Source organism: Bubalus bubalis, chromosome X, assembly GCF_019923935.1.
Source record: "Bubalus bubalis isolate 160015118507 breed Murrah chromosome X, NDDB_SH_1, whole genome shotgun sequence".
NCBI lineage: Eukaryota > Metazoa > Chordata > Mammalia > Artiodactyla > Bovidae > Bubalus > Bubalus bubalis.
This window is the reverse complement of record NC_059181.1, coordinates 137,521,834-137,548,420: the sequence shown is the minus strand read 5'-3', so window position 1 is coordinate 137,548,420 and position 26,587 is coordinate 137,521,834. Positions and strand designations below refer to the sequence as shown.

Genomic DNA, 26,587 nt, shown 5'->3' with positions numbered 1-26,587 from the left:
GTGTTATAATCTGTATGCTATTTAAAATCCAAAGAAGAGAATGCTCCATTTCATGTTAACAGGAAAAACTGTATAGATCAAGGGGTATCAGAGCTTGAAAATTCAAGTCAAGCTGGGGGATAGTAGATTTGAAAAGGAGGAGGGAATCTATGGATGTTTAGAAATATATTCCTAAACTTTGCAAGACAATTTTTCTGTTTCAGAAATCATCTGTATTACTTGTAGTATCGGGATCCGTGGTTGTATAAGCAGCAGAGCTGAATTTGTAGTACATAATATTATTCTAAACAAATGAGTTATTGTTCCTGCTTTTATATAATTGCATATCATTTATAATTTTTCAACTTAAATTAACTCTTCTTTATATTTCTAGGTTTGCCAGTTTAGATCATCATCATTTACTGATGTAGAAACTCATTTTAGAGTGTCCCATGAAAATACTAAGAACTTGCTGTGTCCATTTTGCCTCAAAGTTAGTAGGATGGCAACTCCCTACATGAATCATTACATGAAGCATCAGGTAAGATGCAGCAGTTCTTATTTGTTCATTTTGCCTTAGTGAAAAGGTTATATATCTAAAACTTAGAACATTGGTTAGATTCATTCTAGAAGGAAAGCAAGTGAAAGTGAAGTGAAAGTGTTAGTCGCTCAGGTGTCCAACTCTTTGCGACCCCATGGACTGTAGAGGCTGCCAGGCTCCTCTGTCCATGGGATCCTCCAGGCAAGAATACTGGAGTGGGTTCCCTTCGCCAGGGAATCTTCCCAACCCAGAGATCAAACTCAGGTCTCCTGAATTGCAGGAAGATTCTTTACTGTCTGAGCCACCAGGGAAGCAGAAGGAAAGCAAAGTTGTTCCAAATAACACAATTTACAATTTATGCTGAAATACTTGTGAAGCTTCCACTTCTTTTCCTTGTCTGCTTCCTGGTCATGATGAGGCTCACTAATAGTGAAATTTATAAAAGGTAAGTAGAAGTAAGCAGCCTAAAGTGGAGGGGAAGAGGAAAGATGAATGGAATATTTATGTTGGATATTTCAAGGGTTTAAGAATGGTAAGAATAGGAATGATTTTAAAGGTAGTTAATCAAGATCACGGGCTTCCCTGGTTACTCAGACGGTAAAGACACCACCTGCAATGTGGGAGACCTGGGTTCGATGCCTGGGTTGGGAAGATCCCCTGGAGGAGGGCATGGCAACCCACTCCAGTATTCTTGGTTTGGAGAACCCCATGGACAGAGGAGCCTGGCAGCCTATAGTCCATGGGGTTGCAAAGAGTTAGACATGACTGAGCGATTAAGCACAGTACAATCAAGATCAAGGAAAAGGATAAGTTTTTAACTGAGGTAATATTGAGGATTCATAATATTCTGTTTTCCTCTTTTCAAACTTCATTTCCACTTTCTAACTCATTTTTTATTATGAGAAGACATGTGGTTGTCATCAGAGATCCAGAATGGTCTCTTGCAGCAGCCAGTGACAAAGGAAACAGCAGTGACACATTTGTAGATGTGAACTATAACAAAGAACTGTGTTTAGCTTGTAACTTGTTTCTTGGATGACTTTGGACACTTCTGTTTGGTAATTTCTGGGATATTGGTACTAGTGCTTGCTCCTTTCCCTTAAATTTTCATTTTATGCTTGCTGGTTCTTTTTCCTGACGCAATTAGACTATCTTTTATGTGGGCTGAAAACTTTGATAAAACAGTGAGCCTATTCTTAAGTGTCTGAAAGAGCAGTCACACATTTGCCAAAATCAGAAGTCAGTGAATTTACTGAATCTGATAATATAATCAAGTTTTTGTCTTCTCACTGATCAGTTCATCACATTTTCTTATTATCAAATGCATTATCCATGGTCATTTTTTTCAGCACTTGTGCTAATGTTGCTTTCAGTTCCAGTCATTAGATGATCATGAAATCAACTTATAGGTGTTAATTGGAAAAAAAAATCATAAAAACAGAGTATCCAGATACATTCAGGATCACCTTTGTTCTGTCAACACGCTTGGTTTTGTGTGTGTGTGTGGTGCTTTTTGTTTTTTTGGGTTTTTTTGTCCTGGTATTTCACCTCACTGTTATTTGCTGTTTGGATAAGGTGTCCTACACTGGGTGTGACTGGTAGTTGGGTGATTCCAGGTCTTGTATTCAAGTGGTTTACTTTGTGTGAGTGAGTTCTTACTATTTGATACTCCCTAGGGTTAGGAGTGGAGAAGGCAGTGACACCCCACTCCAGTACTCTTGCCTGGGAAATCCCATGGACAGAGGAGCATGGTAGGCTACAGTCCATGGGGTTGCGAAGAGTCTGACACGACTGAGCGACTTCACTTTGACTTTTCACTTTCCTGCACTGGAGAAGGAAATGGCAACCCACTCCAATATGCTTGCCTGGAGAATCCCAGGGACGGGAGCCTGATGGCCCGCTGTCTCGGGGGTCACATAGAGTCGGACACGACTGACGTGACTTAGCAGCAGCAGCAGCAGGGTTAGGAGTTCTCTGGTTGTGTAGGGTCTTGGAGTCAGTGCTCCCACTCCAAAGGCTCAGGGCTGGATCACTGGCCAGGAACAGTGTTACAACAGGTGCTTTGTTATGGCATTAAGTTAGATTAAAATAAATATCCAAAAAAGAGAAACCAAAGGTTAACCCCAGACAAATGACAGTTACACTGTCACGCAAATAATAATTAAAATAATGGAATATACACATATATTCCAATACTGTTACAAACCTATAGCAAAATCTTTCTATTCAAGTTTCCCCAGCAGTGTTCCGTCAGATACCAAGTAGATAGATGGTCTACTCTAAAACTGATCCTTGAAAAAGAAATTCAGTCAATGGCTGAACTTAAAAAATAGCTTTTTATTTTTAATAGAATTTTTCAGAGCTTTTCACATGCTAAAAAATACTTAAAAGATCATAAATTTCCAAGCAAAGAATACGGTATATATTGTTTCCAAAACTTATATAACCATTAAATCCTTTATTTGCACAATACATTTTAATATCTCTTGAGGAATAGAGCTTGTGAAACACTGATCTTGGTGCTATTTTATCTTTTGACCTTTGATTTTGAAAGAAAGACTCAACGAACATGAGTTTGAGCATATTCTGGGAGATAGTGAAGGACACAAAAGCCTGGGGTGCTGCCCATGGGGTCTCAAGGAGTCAAAAACAACTTAGAGACTCAACAACAAAGAGATGTAAAGCAGTAGCTTTATTTTATTGTGAAACTTTTAACATAACTGTTTTTCCTGTCATTTACTAAGCTCCAGAGTGAGGTGTGGATGTGAAAAGAGTAATAGATGCTTAGAAAGGTAAAGAGATGGATAGGCCTGCTATGTGGACTATGTCTCCCAAGTGGTTTAACCTGATCTGTAATCAGTCTTCGTAGTGTGAGTTGTGTGTCTTAACTTGCCACGTAAATAGGAAAGTGTTAACCCAACAAGTCTGAGTTGCTCAAATCATGCACATTTTCGGAAGGGCCTACTTGTATAACTGGCCCTTGGCTAACTCCTGGAAACTGAGCCTTTGTTATTAACTGATAAGTATTTTACATGCCTGAAACCTTGAGCCATGTTGTACCAGCTTTTCTAGATCATTTGTGCAAGAATATGATTGTGGTGAATTCCTGCTTTTCTTCTGGGAGTCTGAAGATTTGGTGACTGAAGCTTATAAAAAACCTGGACTTTTAGACTCAAAATACCTTCCTTAGAAAACAAAACAAAACCCAAAAAAATTCACACTTGTTACTACAATTATTTGCTGGAGGATTGATGAGCATGTCCTGTGCAACTCCACTAGGAGAGGGCACTTGGAAACTGGTATCAGTATCCACCAGATTTCACCTCATGCACTTTTTTCCTGTATTAATCCTGTTCTGTATCCTGTCACTGTAATAAATCATAGCTGTGAGTATAACAACTTTTAAGCCCTATAAGTCCTTCTACTGAATCATCAAACCAGGGAGTACTGACACACCACAGGTGCCCATTTGTTTTGTAAGTTTGGCATACCTACCAGGTAGGTGGTCAGCAGTCAGTAGAGGAAAGAATATATTTTAATAAGAAGGATCATCAGACATCCTTCCAAGTATTTGCAGTTTGTATAATTGTTCATGAAAGACTTGAAAATTATAGCTGAGCAAGTTTATAAGCTTGTAATTAAGATACTATTAGGGCAATTTTAGACAATAAAAATTGTTGAATTCTTGACATAAATATGGATCAGTTTGTTCTTTTTGAAGACTTTGGTTGTAACCTTTTCCTTAAAATAATATGTTGTTACGTATTGAGTGATTTTAGAGCTAGCAATAGTTTGTACAACTTGTAAGAAATACTGAAGGATTTCACTTGTGTTAAATAGCCTCATTAGGTCTTTATAGTAATAACAAGCAGTTAACATTATCACTTGCTGTGTGACCGTCACTAGTGCTTTTACTTGGCTTATCTTGTTTAATCCTCACGACCACTTTATGAAGCAGGTATGTAATCATTTCCATTTCACATATAAGGAAACAAAGCTTTATAGAGAGTAAGTTAATTTGCCCAATGTCACATTCTCTAATAATTGGCAAAGCCAAAAATTGACCTATGTCCCAAACTTCTACTGAAGAGTCATTCTTGACTGGCATTAGATCTAATTATTATCTATTACAGATAGTCAGATAGTCAGAATTAGCCTTGAAGACCCTCAGATCACCCAGACAATATAATATCTTTGTCAAAAAGTTCAATACAGTTTTTTCTCTCTTCCTTGGGATAGGTCACCATTTTTTGGTTGAACATCATGTTATTTTAAAAATGTACTGTATTATTCTTAGCACATCACAAGCATACATGTAATAAGAGATATGAAAGACTTGAGTCCAACTAAGGGAATCGTCACTGTCCTCATCTCAGGGCTCTGGGTAAATGCTCAATGAATGGAATGGCAGATATTTCAAACTAGTTTAATTGTGCCTGCTTCTCGTATGTACTGTCATTCTCTTGCTGCCTGCCTCACTGTTTATTTAACAGATATTTATTTAGTGCCTAATACATGCCAAGGACTGTTTTACAGAAGTGACCAAAACAGTTTGTGCCTTCTGAAATTTGCATTATGGGGGGGAAAGACAGACAAAAAGAGAATGCATATTATGTCTGAATGTATGTGTATTCAAGCACGTGATAAGTACCATAGGAAGGAAATACAGGAGGCGAGGGAATACCAGGGCTTAAGAGGTGAAAGAGCAGTTTCTTGGGTTGTTTTTTTTTTTTTTTTTTAATGTATATATGGGGTGGTCAAAGAAGTCTCACCAGAGGAAATAAGGGAGTAAGCCATGTGGCCATCTGGAAGTGAATGTTGCAGGCAGAGGAACCAGTCGGCAGTGAGGTGAGCATATATCTAGATGTTCAAGGAGCAACAAGGAGGCCAGTGTGTCTGGCACATGGTAAACAAGTGAGAGGAAGAGTAGTAGGAAATGAGGTTGTAGCGAGAGAATGTGGGGAAGATATTGTAGGTCCTTGGAAGCCACAGTCAGGATTTGGGGGTGTTACGGAAAGCCGTTAGAGTGTTTAAGCACATGAGAGATCATTCTGGCAGCCGTGGAGAGAAGAGATTGTTGGGAGAAAAGAGTAGAAACCAGGAGAAGGTAGGAGACTGCCATGAGAGTCCAGGTGAGTGACTTGAACTGATCTGGTGGCAGTGGTAGGAGGTGATGAAAAGTGGAAAGACTATGGTTTTATCAATGGGGTGGGTGTGGGGCATGAGAGAAAGAGTTGAGTGACCAATTTCTTTCATCCTGAGCAGCTGCAAAAGAGTGATGTTCCCATATATTGAAATATTGGAGAGACTAGGGAAGGAACAGATTTTTTGCAGGGTGGATGGGGGGAAATCTGGAGTTTAATTCTGTCCATGTGAATGAAATGCATGCTAGATATCAAATAGTGATGTTGAGTAGGCAGTTGGATGAATGCTATTTGAAATCATGAAATTAGATGAGATATAAGTACAAGCAGAGAAGAGATTTCCGGCAGCTATATCTGAGCAGTTTTCTGTCATGTTGTCTTGCCATCTGCTTCACTTTTTTTTCCCTCTTTCCCCTCTCTTGAGCACATACAGGTGAATTTATGTTGGCTGTACCTGTGATATGATCCAATTAACATTACTTCTAAATAAGACGAAACCAAAATAGTAATACAGATGCATTATAGTTACATAGTGCTTTGAACTTAGTAAAGAATTTGTATTTCTCCAATGCACCAGTAATGTCTAGATACTTTCATATATGTGATTTCATTGGATTTTCGTAAATGGTTACTTGTGCTTTAAGTGGAAATGATGAGCCTGTGGAAACACACTTCTAGAGAAAACATTCTTTTGTATTTTTATGTTGTTCCAAATTTACAAATAAATATAAAATGCATCTTTTAATGGACAAGCGCATGTACATAAAAATTGGAATTGCTAATATGTAGTAGAAAAACCACTAAGTAGCTATGAGCAAGCGTCTTACATCTCTCTCGGGTCCTGTTTCCTATTGGTAAAATAATAAAAGGACCAGCTTTGAGAAGGAACATGGTCAAGGAGTTCTCAAAGAGTAGACTCAGATCAGTAGTTCTGATTTATGCTTCTATAGCCATGCTGTCCAATATCACTAGCCACATGTGTCTATTTAAATTTAAATTAGTTTAAATTTAAAATTTAATAAAATGTAAAACTCCATTCTCTGTTGCACTTGCCACATTTCAAGTGCTCAATAACCACATGTGGCAGTGGATACCACTTTAGATAGTGCAGCTGTAAAACATCACTGTTTAAAGTTCTGTTGGACAAACATTGCTTTATACAACCATTTCTATAACGTAACTTTTTTGGGAGTTATCTGGTTAAATTTGCTTAATTTTAGAAAGTTCACTTTATTTTACCAACTTGCAAAACAAATGGAAATAACATTGTTGATCTTTTCAAAAATAAAATGTAATATAGCTAGCTCATTTTCACATGTCATATGTTTGAATAGTTTATACTTCACATTTATATTTAAATAAACTCATACTACAAATAGCATAGGACTTATCCCATTGTAATCTAATTGATATAATTATCATATTGATTACCTGTATGATAACAAATACTTTGAAACCAAAATACTAGGACTTTTTAAAGAAGTACTTTAAAAGAAGTACTTTTTAAAAATGAAATGTTTTGGTATTATGATACAAAGTGGTAAAATTCTGGCTTTTAAATTCTTAAGCTCTTAGAATTAAGAGCAATTTCTGATCCTGGAATTTGTGGTGGTAGAAATTATTCTTTCTAATATTATTTCTAATATTTTCTGTAAACAGAAGAAAGGAATTCATCGTTGCTCACAGTGCAGACTACAATTTTTGACCTACAAGGAGAAACTGGTTCACAAGCTCGAACATCGGACATTTATAAAGCCTAAAGAGCTGGAGGGATTGCCTCCTGGTACAAAAGTAAGTTGTGTTTTTTCCCCCCTGGTGTTCTTTTTTTATAATGTTTATTTTTGGCTTCTTTATTTTTAATTGAAGGATAATTGCTTTACAATACTGTGTTGGTTTCTGCCATACATCAACATGAATCAGCCACAGATGCTGCTCTCTCCGTTTGTCCCACCTTCTCCTTTCTCCAGTGTCTGCAAGTCTGTTCTCTATGTCTGCATCCCCCAAAAAGTGAATTTTAAATAGGTTGTATTCTAACGTTATATGACAATAGAAATAAACCCCTTATAATATTAAAAATTGACTTCTGGTTGTCATCAAAAAATTTTTTTAGGTTTTATCATTCTTATGCTTAGAAAATTTTCTACCCATTGTTTTCTGAGTTGATTGAAATGTGCTATATTGGAGCATATTCATTTGTAGTGAGTGCAACTAGATTAACTGTAGACTGAGTCAGTGTGTTGTTTCAATATTCCATAGTCTGTTTTTGAGCTTTTCCAGTTGGCAGCTTATATGTCTGCTTCAGCTGGTGAGGAATCATGTTTAATTTATCTTTGTGTCTCCAACATCTGTTATAATGCCTGGAATGCCACGGTTTGTTGAAGTTAGTATTACTGAAACTACTCTTAGAGAAGCAAGTTCTCTTGATTAACATTGCTGTGTTAAGTGAGCAAACATACATCTAACTACAAATTTCATTTTCCCTATTTGCCTTATGTACATCTGTTTTCTCTCACTTCTTTATATAAAGTCAGCTTTTGACTGTTTGCTCCAGTGGAGAGATACATAATCCAAAGTGAAATAATTCCCAAACCTTTACGTATTTTGAGTACTAACCTTTGAATGTGAGTATGTCTGTTGTTTGAGTTCATTAAAATAATGGAAAGCAGGGCTCTGAAGCTCTAGAGGGAGAGAAGCTATCCAGTATCTTTCCCTATAGGCCATTCATTCCATGCTGGAAGAAGACATGCAGAATTCTAATATTAGTATAAGCAGTGAAATCCTCTCTCATATCTTCCCTTATTAATAATAATAGTAATAATTAGTATAGTATAATAATATTAAAAATGATACTAAGTGTCTTGTTGAGTTTGGTCACTCAGTAGTGTACCAGTCTTTGTGACCCCATGGACTATACCATGCCAGGCCTCCCTGTCCATCACCAACTCCCGGAGCTTGCTCAAACTCCTGTCCATCGAGTCAGTGATGCCATCCAATCATCTCATCCTCTGTTGTCCCTTTTTTCTCCCACCTTCAGTCTTTCCCAGCATCAGGGTCTTTTCCAATGAGGCAGTTCTTCACATCAGGTGGCCAAAGTATTGGAGCTTCGGCAGGACTGATTCCCTTTAGGATGGACTGCTTGGATCTCCTTGCTGTCCAAGGGACTCTCAAGAGTCCCTTCTCCAACACCACAGATCAAGAGCATCAATTCTTCGGTGCCCCACTTGTTAGCACTTCAGAATTGCGTTTTCAGTGTGCTTTTTCATTCATTCGTGATTTAATCCCTGTAACAAACCAATGAGGTAGAGAAGGCAGGTATTATTCCCATAGTACAGATGAGGAGGCTTAGGATAAGTTACTTACTCAAGGTCACATGGCTAGGAAGAGGTAGTATTGAAAGTTAACCTCAGGTTTTTTGACTCCTATTTCAGCGCTTTTTGTATGATACTAAGCCACAAGTATTTCATAGGCCTTCCTCATTTGCTGTTCCTTAAGTACATGGCAGTGGTATAATCAAGTTATTAAAGAAAATGTTAATAGGTAACTGTTTTTCACTATTAATCAAATGGGTATAATCAAACATTTATTTTTCTGAATATTAAATGATAAATTTTTTATTAGCTCCAAGAAAATTGAGTATTAATTAAACTCTCCATGCTGTATGATGAATTGCTGTAACTACCACAGTAACCTTTGGAACCATAAATCCTGCTCGATGAACTCCCAGAGAGAGCAGGTCACATTTACTGGAGATCTGTTCATTTGTTTTTAGAGGGGTGTAGGTACTTTTTTTTTTAATTGAAGTATAATTGATGTACAATATTATCTGTTTCAAGTGTGACAGTGATTCTGGAGATCTGTTTTATAGTTACCAAGGAATAATGCAGGCCTTTCCAGAGTTATCTCAGGATTTGAGATGTAAAATTTGACCTCTAGTTATTCAGTTATATCAGAACATAAAATAGCCATAGGATGAGCTCTTTTGACCTATTAAAATTTCTGTTAACATATAAATGCCATCAATACAAAACCAGTATTACAGCAGTAAATAAATACTGAGGTGAATTTCATTTAATTGGTATGACTATAGAATAAGAGCTAACTCATTGGAAAAGACTCTGATGCTGGGAAAGATTGAGGGCAGGAGAAGGGGGCTACAGAGGAGGAGATGGTTGAATGGCATCATCGAATCATTGGACATGAGTTTGGGCAAACTCCAGGAGATGAGTGAAGGACAGGGAAGCCTGGCATGCTGGAGTCCATGGGGTTGCAAAGAGTCAGACATGATTCAGTGACTGAACAACAACAAAAATTTAAAGTGAATGGGAGACTTCTTTGATTGTAGTTTATACTTAGGACTTCCCTGGTGGCTCAGACGATAAAGTGTCTGTCTACAATGCGGGAGACCCGGGTTCAATCCCTGGGTTGGGAAGATCCCCTGGAGAAGGAAATGGCAATCCACTCCAGTACTATTGTCTGGAAAATCCCATGGACAGAGGAGCCTGGTAGGCTGCAGTCCATGGGGTCGCAAAGAGTCGGACACGACTGAGCGACTTCACTTTATACTTAGATATTTAACTTTTTGTATGGCTGTGATTTTTTTTTCCGGTAACAGCTTTGTTAACATGTAATTCATATACCATGCATACAATTTACCCATTTAAAGTATACAATACATTAGTTTTTAGCATATTCACAGAGTTGTGAAAACATCACTACAATCTATTTGAGAACATTTTGTCACCCCATACCCATTAGCAGTCACTCCCAATTTCCCCTCCACAACAACAGACAAACTTTAACCTGTTTTCTGTCCCTATGAATTTTCCTGTTCTGGACATTTCATATAAATGGAATCATAATATCTACAATATGAGGTCCTTTATGGCTGATTTCTTTCACTTAGTATAATGTTTCTGAGGTTCATCCATGAGGTTCATCCTGTAGCTTGTATCAGTGCTTCATTCTCTTTTAAGGCTGTATTAGTACTTACGTATCAGTACGTTTATGGCTGAATATTATTCCATTGTATGTGTATACCATATTTTATTTATTCACTCATCAATTGGCGAGCATTTGGTTTGTCTCTATTTTTTGGCTATAATGAATAATGCTGTCGGGAAATTTCATGTGCAAATTTTTGTATGGACATTTCCTTTGAGTGAAATTGCTGGAAGTGGAATACCTAAGGGTTATATAATGATTCTTATGTTTAACATTTTAAAGAACTGCCAAACTGTTTTCCAAAGCTGCTGTACCATTGTACATTCCCACCAGCAATATATGCAGGCTGAAATTTCTCCACCCTCCTGTCAGCACATGTTGCTACCTGTCTTTTTCATTATAGCCATTTAGTTGGTCTAAAGTGATGTATATTACTGGAGTTTTGATTTCCATTTCTTTACTGACTAATGATGTTGAGCATCTTTTCACATGCTTGTTTCATATGTATATTTTCTTTGAAGAAATGCCTATTCAGATCATTTGCCCATGTGTTAATTGGGTTGTCTTTTATTGAGTTGTAAGTTATGCTGTATACATGTCCCTTATTAGAGATACGATTTGCAAATATTTCCTCTCATTCTGTGGTCATCTTTTCACTTTCTTAACAATGTCCTTTGAAGTACAAAAGTTTTCATTTTTATGAAGTCCATTCATCTGTTCTTTCTTTGGTTTCTTGTGCTTTTAGTATCATACCTAAGAAATCATTGCCTAACCCAAGGTCATGAAGATTTACTCCTATGTTTTCTTCTAAGAGTTTTGCAGTTTTAGCTCTTACAATCTGGTCTTTGATACATTTTGGATTAATTTTTGTATTTAGAATGAGGTAGGGTCCAAATTCATTCTTTTGCAGGTAGATATCCAGCAGTCCTAGCACCATTTGTTGGTAAGACTATTGTTTTCCCCCTTGAATTCTTTTGGCACCCTTGTCAAAAACCAATTATGCTTTGCATAAAGTGTGATTTTTTAATATTAATGTGATGATTAATTTTCTAAAAGTATATATTACCTTTATTTTTATAGGTCACTATCCGAGCTTCAATTGAATCTCTTCATTCAGGACCATCAACTTCCAAGAGTATTCTATCTTCCAGTACTTCTTCAAGAACGTCTCTTCAGGTCTCACCTTCAACGTCTAAAACTACAATTACTGGAAGTTCTCCAAGATCTAATGCAAATGAATATAAGACAAGAAAGTTTCGTGCAACTACATCCACTGAAAGTAAGCCTAGTACAAGTAAGGAAGGTGCAGGTAAAGGCAGAGCAAGAACCTCTTACAAGCCAAAGAAAAAGCGCAACAGGAGAAATAAAATCAGCGTAGCTTTGAAGAACTTAAGGTAATATCTTCTATTCCTGATATACATTCCTATTTCAATATTAAATATTCAAGGTTATTTTAATATAGCTTACCATATCACCAGATAATGCACATTTACATGATAATCACTTATCTGGCATAAAGGCCAAGAAAATAAATAAAAAGATACTTTTTACTAGTCCTGAACAGAACTTGAATTACTGTACTTATTTTATAATTGCCATCTTCTACACTAATCTTATAATTTGTGCTTATATCTTATGATAGTTGAATTGGTTTATGTGATCCTTTTTATTCCAAGGAAACGTTAATTGATATTAGAGTTTTTACTTACTCTAGCTTATTGTTTCAAAGCAGATTTTCAAATTCCAAGTCTCTATTTAAAGATTTAGTTTAAACATCTTGACTCCAATTAATACAACATGAATAAGTCTTTACCTTATTTTTTGGTTTTACAATATATTTTAATAATTTTTTTCTGTCTCCATAAGGTGTCGGGGAGTATACACGTGCATTGAATGTCATACCAAAATAAAAGATTTTGCAAGCCACTTTTCATTATTTACGCGCTGTAATTTTTGCAAATACAGCACTAACTGTAACAAAGCCTTTGTTAATCATATGCTGAGGTGAGTTAAACATGTACACGGCCAGTCAAAACTACCATTCAAGATAACTTGGTTTTTGAAAACAAAGCCACTTTGTCACATCAAGGATCTAAATAGATCTAGCAACAGGGAACTTCTAGGATATTACCCAATACTATTTTCCAGCATAATAACTCATGAAATTAGTGGGACAAAATTTTTTAGGAACAGTTAGGCTAATGAAATTAGAATAGGTTTGGTAGGGAAGTTATTTTTCTAAGTCTTTCAAAAAGTGATCCATAAAATTTCAAATGTTCCAAAATATCTTATCAAATAAGTGCATGTAACTATGCAGTGTTCCCCACTTCAAAGCAATCTCTCTTAGAGACCTCAGCTTTGTCAGAAATGCTAGGAACATCATCAGTGCTCACATGCTCACTCTCTTGTGTTCTTTATCTCTCATTCTCCCTCTAACCCTCTGTCCATTTGTTTTTCAAGGCCTCCATCTTTTCGTTCATTTGATGAAATGTGAAATGAGACTGTAGGAATAGTCCAGTCATGACATTACTGTTGGAATTCTTTTTCATATGTCAATTATTTTACATTATTTGAGCACCTACCATGTACTCTATGCTAGAGAAAGACTTCAAAGCCCACATTACTTGCGTTTGAATCTTATTAGTACTTTATTCCTTCTTTCTAAATAAACAAAAATTGTTCAGATACAAATATGCTAAGTTGATTATTCAAATGGAGGTAGGTCCATTTATTTTCAGTCAGAAATAAGATAAAACCAATAAAAGTGGTTTCTTGGAGCTTATAATAAAGGTCAAGTACCTTTATTCTGCCTGTCTTACTTTATGGTCATAGTTAGCTACCACTTTCAAGAATTTGCCCACATTTTTTAATGCCTTCAGCACTTAACTCTCAGTGATTTTTTCCCCTTGATGATTCCCCAGCCCAACTTCATTGTACCTTGACTTTACTGCCAGCACTTCACATCCATCTGTAAGGCATTAAAAAATGCCACCATCCAATATTACCTTGTACGTATACAATATTCATTCATTTTGAAATCTCATTACTTTTAGTCTTGGCTCCACTTTTCAGTCCAGTATCACTAAATCTAATCTTATAGTTAACTTTAGCCTCAAAGTCATCTGTTGTGAATCTTGCTTTGTTTTTTCTTCTAGAATCCTTCATATATACAGCCATGCTTACCTTGCTATCCTTGACACTCTTACCCTCTTTGATCTCTCTCTTTGCTCAGTTCTAGACTGCGCTTGATTTAGTCAGCTTTGAATTTATGACCTTTAATTTTAATGTGGTCATCTCTCAAGACTACTTACTTGGTTTTGTCTACAACATCTGTGTAGATGCTTTTCAGTACTTTCAGGATTTTATTCTAGTCTCTCAGTTGTTAACCTTCAGTGCAGTTCAGTTCAGTCGCTCAGTCGTCTGACTCTTTGCGACCCCATGAATCGCAGCATGCCAGGCCTCCCTGTCCATCACCAACTCCTGGAGTTCACTGAGACTCACGTCCATCGAGTCAGTGATGCCATCCAGCCATCTCATCCTCTGTCGTTCCCTTCTCCTCCTGCCCCCAATCCCTCCCAGCATCAGAGTCTTTTCCAATGAGTCAACTCTTCGCATGAGGTGGCCAAAGTACTGGAGTTTCAGCTTCAGCATCATTCCTTCCAAAGAAATCCCAGGGCTGATCTCCTTCAGGATGGACTGGTTGGATCTCCTTGGAGTCTTCAAGGGACTCTCAAGAGTCTTCTCCAACACAACAGTTCAAAAGCATCAATTCATTGGCGCTCAGCCTTCTTCACAGTCCAACTCTCACATCCATACATGACCACAGGAAAAACCATAGCCTTGACTAGTCGGACCTTTGTGGCAAAGTAATGTCTGTGCTTTTGAATATGCTATCTAGGTTGGTCATAACTTTTCTTCCAAGGAGTAAGCATCTTTTAATTTCATGGCTGCAGTCACCATCTGCAGTGATTTTGGAGTCCCAAAAAATAAAGTCTGACACTGTTTCCACTGTTTCCCCATCTATTTCCCATGAAGTGGTGGGACCGGATGCCATGATCTTCGTTTTCTGAATGTTGAGCTTTAAGCCAACTTTTTCACTCTCCACTTTCACTTTCATCAAGAGGCTTTTGAGTTCCTCTTCACTTTCTGCCATAAGGGTGGTGTCATCTGCATATCTGAGGTTATTGATATTCTCCTGGCAATCTTGATTCCAGCTTGTGCTGCTTCCAGCCCAGCATTTCTCATGATGTACTCTGCATATAAGTTAAATAAGCAGGGTGACAATATACAGCCTTGACGTACTCCTTTTCCTATTTGGAACCAGTCTGTTGTTCCATGTCCAGTTCTAACTGTTGCTTCTTGACCTACATACAGATTTCTCAAGAGGCAGGTCAGGTGGTCGGGTATTCCCATCTCTTGAAGAATTGTCCACAGTTTATTGAGATCCACACAGTCAAAGGCTTTGGCATAGTCAATAAAGCAGAAATAGATGTTTTTCTGGAACTCTCTTGCTTTTTCCATGATCCAGCAGATGTTGGCAATTTGATCTCTGGTTCCTCTGCCTTTTCTAAAACCAGCTTGAACATCTGGAAGTTCATGGTTCATGTATTGTTGAAGCCTGGCTTGGAGAATTTTGAGCATTATTTTACTAGCGTGTGAGATGAATGCAATTGTGCGGTAGCTTGAGCATTCTTTGGCATTGCCTTTCTTTGGGATTGGAATAAAAACTGACCTTTTCCAGTCCTGTGGCCACTGCTGAGTTTTCCAAATTTGCTGGCATATTGAGTGCAGCACTTTCACGACATCATCTTTGAGGATTTGAAATAGCTCCACTGGAATTCCATCACCTCCACTAGCTTTGTTCATAGTGATGCTTCCTAAGGCCCACTTCACATTCCAGGATGTCTGGCTCTAGGTTCAGTGATCACACCATCGTGATTATCTGGGTTGTGAAGATCTTTTTTGTACAGTTCTTCTGTGTATTCTTGCCACCTCTTCTTAATATCTTCTGCTTCTGTTAGGTCCATACCATTTCTGTCCTTTATCGAGCCCATCTTTGCATGAAATGTTCCCTTGGTGTCTCTAGTTTTCTGGAAGAGATCTCTAGTCTTTCCCATTCTATAGTTTTCCTCTATTTCTTTGCATTGATCGCTGAGGAAGGGTTTCTTATCTCTCCTTGCTATTCTTTGGAACTCTGCATTCAGATGCTTATATCTTTCCTTTTCTCCTTTGCTTTTTGCTTCTCTTCTTTTCACAGCTATTTGTAAGGCCTCCCCAGACAGCCATTTTGCTTTTTTGCATTTCTCTTCCATGGGGATGGTCTTGATCCCTGTCTCCTGTACAATGTCATGAACTTCATTCCATAGTTCATCAGACACTCTATCTATCAGATCTAGGCCCTTAAATCTATTTCTCACTTCCACTGTATAATCATAAAGGATTTGATTTAGGTCATACCTGAATGGTCTAGTGGTTTAATTACTAATTACTCAGAGGTCATCTTCTTCATTTTTCCCAAGGTTAACCTTTTTCTACCTCAAATCTTTTCCCCTTCATCCAGACATTAATCTCAGAAAAAGACATGCCCACTTTTTCAAAGTTTGTTTTGCCCCTCATCTCCTCTATTTCCTCCATAATCTTATGCACCCTCATTTCATCTTTTTCTCTGTACCACATTCCTTCTGCCTACAAATTTTTTCAGGTTTTTTTTTTTTTTTTTTTAGTATGAGGGAGAGTTGCCTTTAATTTGCATATTTTCTTGTCTTCCTTTCACTGTCAACATTTGTAAAACGTATTTTTTTATATCTTATGTTGTCATTTCTTTACCTGTTGTAATTTGAGTATCACCCCCATCTTAATCAGTTCAAGCTGCCCCTTTCAAGATTATCAATCATGTCCTAATCACTAAATGTATTCACTGCTTTTCAAGAATACTTTTCTATGACTTCTTTGAGTATTTGATACTTTTGATCACTCACTTTTGAAACTCTTCTCAAGTTCTCCTAAATGATTACCACAGTTTTTTTTCTTTTTTGCTGCTCCTCTATTTCATTACTTTTTCTTTCTTCAGCTCTTCTTGCCTCTTTGCATTTCTTTTCTTGGTACCTTAACCACTCTGAGAGTTTCATATTCTACTTTTCAACTGTAAATCCTCCAGTGTCAATGCTGAGTTTTCCTGAGATCCAACTCTTCATCTAAAACTATTGGATAGATCACGGGACACAAATGGTCAAACATTTTTTGTCTGTCTAGGATCCAAGCTATTATTACCCCCTCCCCTTTAAGCTCAATCTATCTCAGTGCATCATTTGCATAAATGTGGAGCATCACCTGGAAATAATACACTTTTAAGTTTCTGAAGCCTATGGTGTTCTCTTGATGTGGCACCATTCATCATGGCTTCCTGAAAATCTATCTTTCCATAATTTACCACTCTGCCTCACGACTACTGCAGTGGTTCTGCACCTATGCCTCAGTTGTTCCAAACCAGACTCCAGCCACCCTTTCTCTGAGTATACTGCTGGGGGGAATGCTGGTCTCTTATTCTGTGCCAAACACATGGCTGCTCCAACAGGGCTTTAATTCTGCCCTGAATTTATAGGAGATTAAATTGAAAATTATCTTTGGTGTTCCTTAAGTTCGTGGATCATTCTGTCCTCTCCCATTTGCCATAGGGTCCTCAACTGTATTGTGGGACCTCTGGCCCCATTCTACCCCCAAAATATCCCCAACTGGCCCTAGGCTTCCTTCATAAACTTACTAATTTCCAGTGAGCCCCAAGCCTGTACTGCATCATCATCAGGCACACTTCCTCATCGTTCGGCTCATATAGAACTGAAATTGTCCACTTCTACTCTTCTAAGGGCTTTGTAAGTCTCTCTGTGTTTCCCCCCTACTTCATTCATGCCTTGCTTCCTTGGTTGCCTCAGGTACCTCCCCTTAACTGGATACCCTCACTCTGCCTCAGTGTGGACTTTTGTCATAAGATTGAGCCCTGTACATACAGAAGCTTCGTTTTCTCAGAGGTCAAGTACCTTTATTCTCAGCCCATACCAACTCTGTATGGGCCCCTCATACAGGGCCCCCTCAGAAGTCAAGCCCCTCAAAATAATTGATCTTCTCCAATGTATAGTTTGTCCCATATTCCATAGAGTGACTTTTTCTTATTCTTCATTGTTGTTTGGCATGCTCCTCTCCTTCCCTCTCATTTTACCTTCTGTGAAGTATCTGATCACTGTGGCCCCTCATAGGAATCAGTTGTTATTTTTTAAGTTCTATACTATTCAGCTATTCTGCCTCATATTAAATATGTGTCTGTCTTACCTACCTGAGAGAGTGGTTCTTTGTATTCACCATGGCATCTATTCTGAGGACTTTTTCTTGGGGGGATAGGTAGTCATTCTTTTCCCATGTATACATGGTATGTTGATGGATAGTTAACATGTGTTTAAGGATATCCATTGAATTGATGTGTTGCCTAGTTTGGGTCTGTCAGTGCAAACTAGGGTTAGTACAATTTCAGTAAGTTTTTCAGATGATTAGTTTGTGTAAGAATCATCTGAAAAACTTATTGAAACTGATTTCTGGGCACCACCGCCAGAGATTAATTCAGTAGGTCTGGAGTGGGAGCTGAGACTTTGTATTCAGTATTTCTAATAAGCTCCCAGGTGATGCAGATGCTGCTGGTCCTATGGACCACACTTTGAGTAATACTGTGCTATGCCGAAAGAAAATGAAAGTGTTAGTCGCTTAGGCATATGCGACTCTTTGCAACCCCATGGATTGTAGCCTGCCAGGGTCTGTCTATGGACTTCTCCAGGCAAAAATACTAGGGTGGGAAGCCACTCCCTTCTCCAGGGGATCTTTCCAACCCAGGGATCAAACCCAGATCTGCATTTGCAGGCAGATTCTTTGCCTTCTGAGCCACCAAGGATCCTGGCTAATTCTGCCTGACTTTCTAATACAGGAAAGCTTTCCTTATCAACTTAAAAGGCAATATAGAAGCTGTTAACATTGACTGCAAAATTTTGTTAGTGGTTTTCTGTTCTGTGCATAGAGGAAGTATTGTTTTAACTCGAGTTCTGCTTCCTTTAATTGATGTTCTTTAAAAGCTCTTCCAGTAATTGCAGAAGATTCTTTAAGTGTTTAATTTTACTGATGGTAGTGTCACTTGGCCTAAGAAACAGTTTCTTCCAGGGTCCCCAGGCTAAGTATATTGATTAGAAAGTAATAAATAATAATTATTCCTAACAGTTTATATTACAGCAAAATATATCATTAGCAAGTAACTTTTAAATTGTTCTCAACTCTTAAGTGAAAAAATTAATTTGATGCTCTTTGCATGTTTAACTCAAGTTATTTTTTTTATAGCAGGGAAGTATAATTTAAGATTATTCTCAGGGAAATATGTTAAAATATTTAAATACAATGATAACATGAAATGTAAGATAAAAATCTTGAATTAAACAAATGCTAATAGAATTTTATAATTTAAATTGTGGTCTTTTATTCAAAACTAGGAAACTAAGCATAGGCTTGAAAAATTATGAAATTAATTAATGACTTACTGTATAATAAAATTTCATTTGTTTCTTGTCTTTCTAGCTATCATACCAGCCAGCCAGCTAAACGAGTCTCTATTTTTAAGAAGCGTTGTAGAACTCTCAGGTAAGTAATTTTTTTTTTAATTCTCTCTATAGTAACTTTTTAACCTGATGCTGGAGTGCCTAGTTGGGAAAATGATTGCTAATGGATATAATAGAGTTCTATTCATTATATCCTTAGATCAAAGAGCGGATTACCTAATATTCTCCAGCTAAACTTTGTTTCAGTGATATTAGGCATTAAGATGAAACTTTCATGAATTTGCATTATAAGATTTAAAAATAAGGCTCTCCAGAAATATTTGAATATTTAAAAGACTTTTAAGATAGTTGACAAAGTGACTAACACACTTTTATTTTTGAAATAAAAATACACAACTTGTTTACTATTCTGAGGAATTGTGAACATTTCTGAAAGGATTGATAATTAATGTTGGTGCTACCACACACAATTAGCTCAGAATTCACTAAGGACCGTTTTTTCACATTCTTCTAATTCCTTTTCACTCCATTTTCCTTTGGTTAATTATTTTGTTATTGCTATCATTGCTATTTGAGATACCAGTGTCAAAGTCTTTATATTGATAGCATCAGGCTAAGACATAGACTTAAGTTTAGCCAACACTTGTTTTAATGCTTTGGGTTAGTGGAAAAGGAGAAGAGGGGATGCTGTGACTCAGGATCTTATATTTTGATCTCTTCTGCCTCATTTGCTCTTCCCCAGATATCTGCATGGGTAGCTAGCTCTGTCGCCTCCTTTAGGTCTCTCCTAGACCACCCCATTTAAAATACCATCCTTTCCCCAGCCCCACTCCTGACACTCCCTATCTCCCTTTCTTGCTTTGTTTTTACTTCATGGCAACTTTTTACTGTTCAATAGATTGTATATTTCATCCTCTTGTTTACTGTCTGTATCTTCTCACTAGAATGTGTATGATTTGGATATTTGGCTATGCCAGACATTTGCTGGGCATTCAGTAGTGGCCTGGCATATAGTAGGCTTCTGTGAATATTTACTGAGTAAATTAATATTGAAAGTGACATATGTGGAGTGTGTAGATGATAGACCAATAATAGCTCATAGGAAGAGAAAAGTTTTATTCCATTTTTTAAAAATATATCAGTGAAATTTTAAAACTATTGCTAAATTCAAGGAATTAGGAAATACCAATTAACTTTATCTAGATGTTAACATTTACTAAAAAATTTTTATAATAATGAAAAGGATTTATTCTAAAGATGAGAATTTAATTTGATTTTTATCTCACTATTGTCAAACTGAGTTGTGTGCTTGGTTCTTAGATTGAATTGTATGACTTTTTTTCTCACATAGGGTGGGTCTCAAATATAAATAGAAAATTGATGATTTTCTGTGTATGGGAATTTTCATACTTAAGATTTTAAGAATAGTCAATTTATAATTATTTTATTAAAATTCAGTGTTCATTTTTAAATTCATTGTACATCTATCATGTATAACACAAGGTAGCAAATTCTGTGAAGATGACAGTGATGAAGTAGGCTTGGTACCAACCTTAAAGGAATGTACAATTTATAAGATGTGAACATAAGTAACTACAAAAATTAATACAGGGAGGTTTGTAATAAGTGTAATGAGAGTTACTGATTTGAAGAGAAAGAGACGTTTCTACTTTTAAGAACAGGCACAGGGGCATTTTGGTTTGAAAAACAGCATGAATGAAAATTAAGAAAGGAAAAAAGCAAATGATAAACACAGTGAATGACAAGTAGTACAGTTTGGATGAAGCATGAAGTTCATATAACATAGTACTAAGTTCAGAGTCTGGGAATAGTTTAGAGCTTAGATCCAGATTGTGGAATCCTTGAAAAAGCCTAGGGAATTTGGACTTAATTTGAAGATGTTGGGAAAGCCATTGGTACTTCATGTGGAATCAAGGATACTAAAGGAAGATCAATTTGGAGGGGTATACAAGGTGAGTTGTAGCTACATGAGGCATGTGCATTCTTCGTCGCTCAGTCGTGTCCAACTCTTTACAACCCCATTGGCCTGCCAGGCTCCTCTGTCCACGGAATTTTCCAGGCAGGAGTACTGGAGTGGGTTGCCATTCCCTTCTCCATGGATCTTCCCCACCCAGGGATCAAACCCGTCTCCTGCGTCTCCTGCCTTGCCAGGCAGATTCTTTACCACTAAGCCACCTGGGAAGCCCATGTGAGGCACATAGACTGATTAAGACTATTGCAGTAGTTAAGACTGATTCAATAAGATAATCTGGGTTGAAGTGGTATCACACCACATTTAAGAATATGGGCTCTAGAATCAAAAGGTTCAGTTTCAGACCTGGTCCTGACCTTGGTAAGTTATTAAACCTGAACCTGTCCTCTATAAAAAAAAGTTAAAATTACAGCACCTACCTCTTTGGGTTGTTACATGATATAGGTGAGATGATATATCTAAAACCCTCAGCCTACACAGAGTAAGTGCTCAATAAACTGCTAATATTGAATATTATAAAATTTTTCAAATAGTGACTGTCTTAAGGAAAAAAGAGTCAGAAATAGCTACAGTTTTGAGCATTTATGTCAGGGGCATGGCATCGTTAAGGAGACCAGTCAGGAGGAATGACTTTTCCCAGGTAAGGAGGAAAGTACATGACTTTAGTTTTCATGAAGATCATTTCTAATGTGACAACTCAAGTGTAAATATCCAGCAGGCTGTTAAGAGTAGAGCTGCAAGGGAGAAGTTAGTCTAAACTATGCTATGAATTTATTCCTATACAGGTAAAGTACTTAATTTTAAAGTATTTAAGTTTAAAACGAACTGCAAAAGTATATTTATGCTTTGTTAATAAGCTGATAATTGCATGATTTATGTTTACATAATTTATTTTTAAGACCTCATTTCTTCTCTGATTTTATCATTTAAATAGGACGTTAGATTGTAGGCTTCACAGAGTATCCTTTTTTGTTCATTCTTATGCTTGTAACACAAATACATTCTAGTGGTACAGAGTATATAAAGAAGGTTCTCAGCAAATGTATAGTGAATGGATGAATCTTGCTTTGCTGATGGGCAAAGGCAGAGAAAGATTGTGCCTTGCACAAGTTATACAAGTTGTTAGTGGAGTCCTGACTGGGTTTTAGTTCTCTCTTCACTCATAGCTTTTAGAAACCACATGAGAGGGAACTGGAGAAGGAAATGGCAACCCACTCCAGTACTCTTGCCTGGGAGATCCCATGGACAGAGGAGCCTGGCGGGCTATAGTCCATAGGGTTGCAAAGAGTTGGACACAACAGAGCAACTAAACAACAGCGAGGAGAGGGAACAGCATATAGAGCATTAAATGTTCACATAATATAGACATAGCTATGCCATTTTCTAGAGACATAGTTATACCCTTTCATATGTATTGGGCTTATATAACAAAATTTGGAAGTGGTGGTCACAACACACACACAAAAAAGTTATTATGTGGAAAAATAATAATTGAATTTGTGTATGGATTTTTTTTAAAAACAAAAACCTTTTCTTTCTGTCTTATTTTTTTTAATAGGGGCATTACTCTAGTGTGCCTTAAATGTGATTTCCTGGCTGATTCTTCTACTCTGGATCGTATGGCTAAACACTTAAGTCAACGTAAAACTCACACTTGCCAAGTTATTATAGAGACTCGTAAGTATATATAATTGTGTTACTTTAGATTTCTGATATTTATTCCAGTGGTTTTGATCAACCACAGAACAGGCTCTTACATATTAATAGTTTCATTCCTCATACATTCTTTAAAAACATTTTATTTTATATTGAAGTATAGTTAATTTACAATGTTATAGTAGTCTCTGGTGATTTAATTATACATATATAATTAATGATTTAATTATACATATATATACACATATATTATACATACACATATATAATTGACTGATTTAATTATACATATATATATATAGAGAGAGAGAGATTCTTTTCATTACAGTTTATTGCAAGATATAAATATAGTTCCCAGTGCTATACAGTTGGAACCTTGTTCTTTATCTATTTTGTATATGGTAGTTTATATTTGCTAATCCCGAACTCCTAATTTATCCTTTCCTTCCCTTTCCCCTTCTCATTCCTCATATATTCTATTTTAAATGTAGAACTTTTTCTAATTTCAGTTCCTGAAGGTACCTCAGCTGTGAACCCATTTCTGCGTAAGTTTAATATTCATTCAGTGCATTTTTCTTTGATGGATTTTAGCAGTATTGCATTTATTGAATGTATCACTAATAGAAATGAAAAATATTAAATATTTTGTTTCTGTTTTTGTTTTTAAAGCCTCTTGTTGAAATAGATTCCTGCTCTATGGAGCTCGTGCAACCTGGTGCAAGAAAAGTTGGAATTTCCTAAGTTCAAAGTTCTGATGTGTTTTCTCATAAAAAAGCAATTAAACAGCAAAGTTCATGACACTAGTTCTCGTTATTCAGCTCTTTTCAGCTGTCGGATGGCACTAGAATCTTATTCCACCTTATCTTTGTGTCAGGTTAACATACCTTAACATAACCTTTTTTCCTGTTGGCTCTCTTCAGAAATAACTTTTGTTGCTATGGTCTTTTCTTGCTTTGCTTAAAATAATTCGTGTTTTTCTCCGCTATACTTGCTTTCAGAATACTGCATTCCAAATGATGTGACTGTTCATCTTTTTTGTCTCTTTTGTCTGGTTTCTTAGTTAGTTTCTTAGGAGATTGCATTGCATTTTTAGGTCAGATAGTTATCTTTTTCTTCATTCCTTGTCTGTCATTGTTCTATTTTTCATATCTTTCAGATGCAGAAGCAACACAGAAATTTCAAATAAAGTCCAGGGTATTCCTGGTCCGTGTCCCCCTTCGATGGACACGTCTGATGCCTGTCCTCTCTTTCCAAGGAATGTGAATTATTTGACTGTGAGACCTCCTCTAGATTTTGGCCTTAAGAAATCAAATCTTAGGGAGAGTCCCTTTCTTCATGACTGGCCTCCTATAAGACTGATGCTAATTTGGCCAGAGATGACCTCAAGGCCCACCAAATAGAGCACAACTTTCTGCTGGGGGCTTTGGTTCTTGATCTTAAGCTCATGGGTTGATTCTGACCAAGAAAAGCCCATCAGATCAATGCTTCAACATCCAAGTTGAAGTTGGATCATTCTGGCTGCTGCTCTTTTATCTTCCTCTAGTGTGCATGCAGTCCAGGGAATATAAAAACTGGTTATATAGGGAACCAAGGTAACTTTTACTTTCATGTTCTTGAAGTTTCTGAAGTTACAGTTCCAAAATCAGTTAGTTTTACTGTTGTTTAAAGTTTGTTCCAGTATTAGACTTATTCAGCAATACTACTATTCAATTTTTTTTATTTTTTTAGTCTAATTTAATTTTGTTATCTTTGTTTTATGTTGTCTTTGCCAAATTTATTAATGTCTGTTTTGTTATATCCTCTTTTCTTTCTTCTCTTTAAAACTTGTTTTGTGTTCATTTTCTTTTGTTAATAACTCAAAAAAATCCTTTGAATTCCCTACAGATTTTATGTAGCTACCTATTGGCAGCTTCTTAATTTGGTAATTATTCAGACCACTAGACGTTATTACATCCACTGTCTACCTTGGAACTATCGTTATCTTAGTGATTGTGGGTTCAAAGGCATGAAGAATTGGCAAAGAACACTTCCTACAGACCTTAAAACGAGTTTTAACGTTGCATTTCTGTACATCTAATGCATACTATCTTTTTAGCCATTAGTGTAATTCCTTTGGATAAAGATAATATATTCAGAAAATATTGGGACCAAAAAATGCACTTGTTTCTTGCCCATATATATATATAGATGTATATTTTTTTTAATTTGGTGTTTGTTTATTTTGGTTACATTGAATATAGATTTGCTGAACAGTTTTGATGTTATTACTTATTTTTTTAATAAAAGTTGTATTGTTAAAGTGCCTCTGGAATTATTTTCTAATGAAGAACTTCGACTAAAAGCTGTAGATTTCCATACATCTAGGAGCGTTTCTTTGCTTCTTACATGGAAGCCTGATTACTTGGCCTACAGACTGAGTGCTTTATTCAATCTATCTTGTAGTTTTTCCTTCAGCACAGTTAAAAGCTCACTATGTATACTTTAGGGATAACCAGATAGCTCAGTGGTGAAGAAGCCACCTGCCAATGCAGGATGTGCAGTTTCGATTCCTGGGTCGGGAAGACCCCCTGGAAAAGGAAATGGCAACCCACTCCAGTATTCTTGCCTGGAGAATCCCATGGACAGAGGAGCCTGGTGGGGTGTGAGCAACAGTCCATGGGATTGCAAAGAGCCGCACACAAGCACCCACATGCATCCATCATTCATCCATGTATACTACTGTAATTTTTAGAACTTTGAAGACTGGCAGGAGTCCCTTTATAATTTTAATAACCATGAAGCCATGGACAGGCTGAGAAGTTGTTTGACTCAATCATGAGTGAGTTTTATTTTTCCCTCTAAACATTGGAACTTCTTGAACTGTACTTTGAAACTTTGTTTGAGCTGCTATATTACTAACCTATTCTGTTATAAGAATACCATAGACTGGGTGTCTTGTAAACAATAGAAATGTATTTATTTCTCACTATACTGGAGGTTGGAAGTCAGTGAACAAGGTGCTGGCAGATTCAGTCTGTTGAGGACCCCTTCCTGGTTCATAGACAATTTTCTTCTTGCTGTGTCCTCACGTGGTGGAAAGGACAAGAGTTCTCCAGGGCCTCAATTACAAGGGCATTAATCTGATTGACTTGGGCTCTACCCTCTAGACCTAATTACCTAATGAGGCCCCACCTCCAATACCATCACAACTGGGGATTAGGTTTCAACATATGAATTTGGCTGGGAAAAGGGGGACACAAATACTCAACCTATGGCAGAAACATTTTGAAAGCCAATTTTAATTTTCACTTGTTATGTAGTCTACTCCTTGTAACTCATAGTCAAAAGACTTTAATTTTCCAGACTGATTTCTGCTGTAAATAACTTTGCAAAATTTCCAAAAGTTGCTTGTTTATGAGTGGACTTGGTGATATTCTAGTCTTTAGTTCCATTTCTGTATCTTAAGATACGTTTTCATTTACCATCTTAATACCTATTTTTTTTCAAAAATCATGGTAAAATTATATAACAAAATTTACCAGTTTATTTTCAAGTGCATACTTTATGTGTTAATTACACCAAGTTTTAAACTTTGGCCCAGGAATAACATGGTTTTAGTGTAGGTTGTCTATGAATTTTCTCTGCCTCTGTCATAGTTTACAAATATGAAAACCACAGTCTTGCTATAGCAATTATTTTATTCAGGGTTGCATCTTTGTGTTCTTCCATAGGATTCTATTTCCACAACATATGTTCATTTTCTTAAAGT

At 36.8% G+C, this 26,587-nt stretch overlaps 1 protein-coding gene across 8 annotated transcripts in view; it reads left to right on the top strand.

Annotated features, from left to right (window-relative positions):
• The window catches only part of ZNF280C (zinc finger protein 280C), a 67,415-nt gene extending 43,773 nt beyond the window's left edge, over positions 1-23,642 (top strand). For 7 of the 8 annotated variants that reach the window (XM_025275969.2, XM_025275967.2, XM_044936556.1 and 4 more), the window contains 8 exons: positions 374-520; positions 7,324-7,455; positions 11,686-11,999; positions 12,472-12,609; positions 19,210-19,272; positions 22,742-22,860; positions 23,349-23,384; positions 23,509-23,642. In XM_025275969.2, coding sequence (XP_025131754.1) covers positions 374-520; positions 7,324-7,455; positions 11,686-11,999; positions 12,472-12,609; positions 19,210-19,272; positions 22,742-22,860; positions 23,349-23,384; positions 23,509-23,519 — 960 coding nt within the window. In that variant the 3' untranslated portion in view covers positions 23,520-23,642. The remainder of the gene's footprint in view (positions 1-373; positions 521-7,323; positions 7,456-11,685; positions 12,000-12,471; positions 12,610-19,209; positions 19,273-22,741; positions 22,861-23,348; positions 23,385-23,508) is intronic. The other variant, XM_044936555.1, reaches the window with a different exon arrangement.
• Positions 23,643-26,587: the final 2,945 nt, after the last annotated feature.